Source organism: Otolemur garnettii, unplaced genomic scaffold (genome assembly GCF_000181295.1).
Source record: "Otolemur garnettii isolate 467f Iridium unplaced genomic scaffold, OtoGar3 scaffold00017, whole genome shotgun sequence".
Lineage (NCBI taxonomy): Eukaryota > Metazoa > Chordata > Mammalia > Primates > Galagidae > Otolemur > Otolemur garnettii.
In genome coordinates this window covers 5431242-5438208 of record NW_003852412.1, presented here as the reverse complement: position 1 = coordinate 5438208, position 6967 = coordinate 5431242, and the positions used below count along the sequence as shown (strand labels likewise).

The 6967-nt window shown below is 40.8% G+C and overlaps 1 protein-coding gene across 1 annotated transcript in view; it reads right to left on the bottom strand.

Annotated features, from left to right (window-relative positions):
* Window positions 1-6967, bottom strand: part of CDK7 (cyclin dependent kinase 7) — a 36178-nt gene that overhangs the window by 16051 nt on the left and 13160 nt on the right. The window contains exons 6-8 of the mRNA XM_003785885.3: window positions 6097-6207; window positions 3526-3644; window positions 891-990 (exon numbers count right to left, since the gene is read on the bottom strand). Of these exons, the coding sequence (XP_003785933.1) occupies window positions 891-990; window positions 3526-3644; window positions 6097-6207 (330 nt within the window). The remainder of the gene's footprint in view (window positions 1-890; window positions 991-3525; window positions 3645-6096; window positions 6208-6967) is intronic.

The following is a 6967-nucleotide window of genomic DNA, read 5'->3' as shown; positions in this document are numbered from 1 at the left end:
CAGAGTTTCATTACCTTGCCCTCGGTAGAGTACCACAGAGTCACAGCTCACAGGAACCTCAAACTCTTGGGCTTAAGTGATTCTCTTGCCTCAGCCTCCCAGGTAGCTGGGACTACTGGTGCCCACCACAACACCCTATATTTTGTGGTTGTTGTTGCAGTTTGGTCGGGACTGGGTTTAAACCCACTACCCTTGGTATATGGGGCCAGTGCCCTACTCACTGAGCCAACAGGCGCCGCCCTATTATGTATTTCTTAAAGTAAACACCGCCTCAAACAAAAAGACCTCCCACGAGGACAAAAGTTCATCCTAACACATTTAGTTACTATAGAGATATTGCCATATTACAAGTTAATTTCTATGTTCTTAAGTATTGCTATGATAAAATCCTTTTTGTTCTAAATGGGAGGTTTTCTCATTTTACATTAGTGTTATTTAAAAGTGTTGCATTCAGGGGAAGGTTTGTTTATTTTTGGAGATAGTGTCTTACTTTATTGCCTGGGCATGAGGGCAACGGCAATAAACTGCACTACAACTTCAATCTCCTAGGCTCAAGTGATCCTCTGCCTCAGCCTCCTGAGTAGCTCAAACTACAGGTGTGCACCACCGTGCCAGGCTAACTTTTCTATATTTTAAAGAGACAAAGTCTTGCTATGTGGCTCAGGCTGGTCTTGAATTCCTGACTTCAAGTGCTCCTTCTGCCTTGATCTCTTAAAGTACTAGGATTATAGGTGTGAGCCACCAAATCTACTTGAAACCTTTTTTTAAAACTGGTCTGTTTGTAGGTTTTTTTTGAAAGGTAAGGATAGTGACAGAAAGATAATTCTTATGGAAATTACAAGAACAACTATAATGACAATATTGAAGTGTGTACATTAGTTTAGACTTACCCTTAGAAGCAACTCCGCTAATATACAGCCAACAGCCCACATGTCTACACCTACACCATACATTCTAGCTCCAAATAGTAACTCAGGGGCCCGATACCACCTGAAGAACAAAAAGTAGTAGTGTCATTTTAGAATGGAATTTTAAAAACATTTCTTAGAGATGAACTATCATATCTGTTTTCAAAGCTTCACCTTAAGCACTAGAATACCATATTCTTTTGCAGAGTTTTGAGCATAATGCTCCTGCAATTCTCTTCTCTTTCTCCTATATCATCAGTCTTTTGTTTCCCCCCCCCTTTTTTTTTTTTTTGAGATAGTCTCAAGATGTTGCCATGGGTAAAGTGCCATGACATCATAGCTCACAGTAACCTCCAACTCTTGGGCTCAAGTGATCCTCTTGCCTCAGTTTTCCTATTTTTAGTAGAGACAGGGTCTTGCTCTTGCTCAGGCTTGTCTCAAACTCATGAGCTCAGGCAATCTACCTGCCTCAGCCTCCCAGAGTGCTAGGATTACAGGTGTGAGCCCCCACACATGGCTGCAATCTTTTGTTTTCTATTAGACCTTTTCCATCAATGTATAAACTTATTCATCAATCTACAAACATAATATTATTTCTCTGGCCTTAAACTTCCCCAGACTCTACTTCCCTAATAGCTATTTTCTCATTCTCCCATTAAATTCAAAGAATTATCATTCTCACTATCACCAATTCCTTTTTTGGTTTTTTTTGAGAGAAGCCCCAAGTTGTCACCCTGGGTAGAGTGCCATGGCATTATAACTTACAGCAACCTCCACCTCAGGCTCAAGCGATCCTCTTGCCTCAGTTTTTCTATTTTTAGTAGAGACAGAGTCTTACTTTTTGCTTAGGCTGGTCTCAAAGCTGTGAGCTCAAGCTATCCATCTGTCTTGGTCTCCCAGAGTACTAGTATTACAGGCGTGAGCCACCATGCCCAGCACCAGTTCCTTTTCTTTTATCGTCTCTTACACTCCTTTTGCCTACCATTCTATGAAAACTGCTCTTGTCAAGATTATCAATAAGAATCACACTGCTAATCTCATCAATTCTCAGTCCTCACCCCAAACTGACTTATGTTGTTTTAGCACCATTTGATTTGCAAAGACAGAGAATACATAAGAAACTGGTAGATGAGAAAGCCCCAGTTAAAAATGCTCTTGTATGTAAGTCCCTGTTTGTAAGAGTTCCAGAATGATGGGCTTAATTTTTCCAGCAATTACATGAATAATGACTCACACCTTCTCCTTCTTACTTAGGTGACTGACACTCAATGAGATTTGTTTGGAAGAAGTTGATAAAATAATTTAAAAGAGAGAATCTGGAAATATGTTCACAGGACCTTAAAAAGTCTTAAAAATTGACAAATGCCATCTGACAAGAAATATAAAATCTATTGTTCTTATCTATTTAACGTGGTTTTTTTATAGGCCATAAAAGTATAAGTTGATTTTATATTAGAGACAGGAAAAGAGAGTGAGTGAAGAAATGAGAAAGAAGGACAAGAGAGGCTCGGCGCCTATGGCTCAAGTGGCTAAGGCGCCAGCCACATACACCTAAGGTGGCGAGTTCGAATCCCCAGCCAGGGCCCGCCAAATAACAATGATGGCTGCAACCAAAAAATGGCCAGGTGCTGTGGTGGGCGCCTGTAGTCCCAGCTACTTGCGAGGCCGAGGCAGGAGACTTGCTTGAGCCCAGGAGTTGGAGGTTGCTGTGAGCTGTGATGCCATAGCACTCTACCCAGGGGGATAGCTTGAGGCTCCGTCTCAAAAAAAAAAAAAAAAAGGACAAGAGAGCAGAGGGCAGGGAATTAGAAAGGGGAAAACAGGAGGGAAGAGAGAGAAAGAGTGAAAGAAAAAGAAAGGGAAGGAGAAAATGGTATGGCATCCCAAAAGAAAGGAAAAATGCCCTCTGATTTTCTGTTTTTATATACCAAAAGCATAAACAGAAAATATAACTACTAATAATATGAAAACTCAAATATTAGGACACTGCTTTATTTATAGAATTTTCACTTACATCGAAGGATACAGTATCAAAACTGACTGATATCATAAATATGAGCCCAGTAAATCAGGTCCTTAGGTAAAAGTATAGCCACTGATGTTCCAGCTTATCAAATTAAAATGTAAAGGTACAAATTACTCCTCAAAGTTACTAGGTAGTGTGCCAGCCCCATATACCAAGGGTGACGAGTTCAAACCCGGCCCCAGCCAAACTACAACAAAAAAATAGCTGAGTGTTTGTGGTGCCTGTAGTCCCAGCTACTCTGGAGGCTGAGGCAGGAGAATCACCTAAGCCCAGGAGTTGGAGGTTGCTGTGAGCTGTGATGCTACAGCATTCTACAGAGGGCAATAAAGTGAGACTCTGTCTCTAAAAACAAAAACAAACAAAAAAACTAGGTAAATGTCTGGGAATTGAGTTAATTCAACTGTTTGAAAATGGGCTGTTTTTTCATTGTGGTAAAATAGACGTAACATAAAAAGGGCTATATTTTTTGAGAATATACCAACAATGAGTCCTGAACTCTTCCAAGATACATTTCAAAGAATCCAGTTAAGGTTCATTTGTGATCAATATCCTGTACAACAAAAAGCTTTCAATTACTTAAGGAATTCTTACCTGGTTACAACCTGATGTGTATACGCTCTATTGGGGCTCCCAAATGATTTGGCCAAGCCAAAATCTGCTAGTTTTAGAACTCCATTTTCATCTAGCAACAAGTTGTTTGGTTTCAGATCCTGTATGATGGATATTTTAAACAAACAAATGATCAACATGGGGAAGAACACCATTGTACATTTAGTTGGCTTAACTTTAAACTTAACAAAAACAGAGTTAACACTAACACCCACAACTTAAGCATCAGTATCTTTTTCACTGATACAAGATCCCATAGAAACAAAATAAGATTGGTTACAATAAGAACTTGGGTAAGGTACTTAATTTCATGCAGCCTCAATTTAACCTACTTTATAGGATTGCTATGAAGATTACATTTCATATTTTCTTTCTTTCTTTTTTTTAAAGAGACAGAGTCTCACTTTGTTGCCCTTGAGAGAGTGCCATGGCGTCAAGAGCTCACAGCAACCTCCAGCTCTGGGCTTAGGCGATTCTCTTGCCTCAGCCTCCTGAATAGCACCTGCCACAACACCCGGCTATGTTTTTGTTGTTGTTGCAGTTTGGCCAGGGCTGGGTTTGAACCTGCTATCCTCAGTATACGGGGCCAGTGCCCTATTCACTGAGCCACAGGTGCCGCCCAAATTTTAGTACTTTCTATAGAGAAACTATAATGACTAGTTTATAGTAAGCACCCAATAAATGGCTGCCATAAATAATTTAATAGCAAATACAAACACTAGTAAATAAAAACATGCATTTAGAAACAATGAAGATATTCTTCAAAAATTTATGCTAAAAAAGATATCAGTAATAACTTAAAGAGAATTCCAAATTTAAGATATGATAATTTCCAATTATAAACTATACTTAGCTACTTATATAAGTAGGGCACCTAAGAACATCTACTTACTAAATTATCAGCCTTGTTCCAACAGCTGAATATTCCTAAAAAGGATCCAACTGTTTCATAAATGTTATTTCATAACTTCATAGAATTTTAGAGCTGCTAGAAATATAAATAATGTTTCTAATATTATTTCTAGGCTGAGTGCAGCAGCTCACACCTGTAATCCCAACCTCTAGGAGGCCAAGGCAGGTAGATCTCTTTGACACAGAATCTCAGTATGTTGCCCTTGGTAGAGCTCACAGCCTCAAACTCTTGGGCTTAAGTGATTTTCTCTTGCCTGAGCCTCCCAAGTAGCTGGGACGACAGGCACCTGGCCATTTTTGGGAGGGCTGTTGTAGTTGTCATTGTTTGGCAGGCCCAGGCCGGGTTTAAACCCGCTAGCTCAGGTGTATATGGCCGGCACCTAGCCGCTGAGCTACAGGTGCCAAGCCAGGTAGATCTCTTGAACTCAGGAGTTCAAGACTAACCTGAGCAAGAGAACCTGTCTCTACTAAAAATACAATAGCTAGCTTGGCATTGTGGTGGGTGCCTGTAGTCCCAGCAACTTAGGAGACTGAGGTAAGAGGATCGCTTCAGCCCAGGAGTCTGAGGTTGCTGTCAGCTGTGAGCTATAAGCTATAGTACTCTACCCAGGGCACAGCATAAAACTGTCTAAAAAAAAAAAAAATTTCTGAAGGTATTTTGGCACATTGTATTTTTTCCCCATTACAACAATGTAGTACAAAAAATACTTAACTTAATGCCAAAAGACAGAAGTTATAATATTCTGTTGGTTATCAGGTCCTGACCTTGAAAAAACATGTAACCTTGGCTCAGCACCTGTAGCTCAGTGAGTAGGGCACTGGCCATATACACTGAAGGTGGTAGGCTGGGCTTGGCGCCTGTGGCTCAAGTGGCTAAGGCGCCAGCCACGTACACCTGAGCTGGTGGGTTCGAATCCAGCCCAGGCCTGCCAAACAACAATGATGGCTGCAACCAAAAAATAGCTGGGCGTTGTGGTGGGCACCTGTAGTCCTAGCTACTTGGGAGGCTGAGGCAGGAGACTCGCTTGAGCCCAGGAGTCGGAGGTTGCTGTGAGCTGTGATGCCACAGCACTCTCCCCAGGGGGACAGCTTGAGGCTCTGTCTCAAAAAAAAAATAAAGAAGGTGGTGGGCTGGAGCCTGGTCTGGGCCTGCTGGACAGCAATGACAACTGCAACCAAGAAAATAGCCAGGCGTTGTGCCGGGCACCTGTAGTTCAGCTGCTTGGGAGGCTGAGGCAAGAGAATTTACTTAAGCCCATGAGTTTGAGGTTGCTGTGAGCTATAATGCCATAGCACTCTACTGAGAGCGACCCCATGAGACTGTCTCAAAAAACAAAATATATATATAGATAGACATAAAAAATAAAACCTTGGTCAGGTCACTTAGTAACTTAGCTCTTTATCTATGAAAAAAAAATGAAGGCCTGGATCTCTTCCAGATCTGAATTTCACATGGTTCTTTGGAGTCCTCATAGCACCACCTGCTGGAACCACTGAAGGGAACACATACAGGAAGAAGAACCCATCAAATGGCCCAGCTACATCTTTATTCTGTTCAACAATTTATATATCCAGACCACTGTCTACTAAATGGGCTATATAAAATTTGATTAACGTAAAGAAGGAATATAAAAACCTTACCCTATGTAGGATCCAATGTTGATGTAAATATTCTAACCCTTGAAGAGTCATCAACATGTAGGCCTTGATGTGTGATGGTGTCAACACAAGACTATTATCCTTTATTATAACCTGTAAAACAGGTATACCACACACAGGTACATTTTATTATTCCTAATGAACTCTACTATATAAAACAATTTATAGACCTAAAATTACCCTCTCAAGAGAGGTTACTCAACTCTCCTTAGAAAATACTGTCAGAATAAGAGAGTTAAGTAGTTAGCGACAGTGTCTCTGGTTTGGAAAGAAAGCAATGCTTTGTCTCCTGCTTTGGCATGAAATTAAACACTTGTTTTTGCTTGCCTCTTCTGGAATTCAGTATTTCTTCAGGAAACCACTTCTTCTCAGCTCAGTCCACATGACTAAGAAAGGACTGACCCCATGTGAGGCCTTCAGAGGTAGGTACATAACTCAGGCCTGGCCGTTACCACACTGCAGTTTCCTGGCCAGGTGACTGGTTCAGAGATGGACACGTTATACAAGACAAGTCAATCAACCAAGCCAAGTTATTTGTGCTAGACTCAAAGGGAACAAATTCAATTAATAAACTCAAAAGATCTAAGCCCAGATGTTACTGGACCAACTTGAGAAATTGTACCCATGCACGAAGGCAAGAAAGAAAATAGAGGTGATTTAAAGTGTAGCATTGAGTTCTGATGGCATTATTTATGAGTGGTGCCTGAAGTCATTTTATTTCTAGAATTCTCAGTTATATGAGCAAAAATTCCCATTCTCATTTTCTTTTGTTTTACTTTCTTTGAGACAGAGCCTCAAGCTGTTACCCTGGGTAGAGAGCCGTAGCATCACAGCTCACAGCAACCTCCAACTC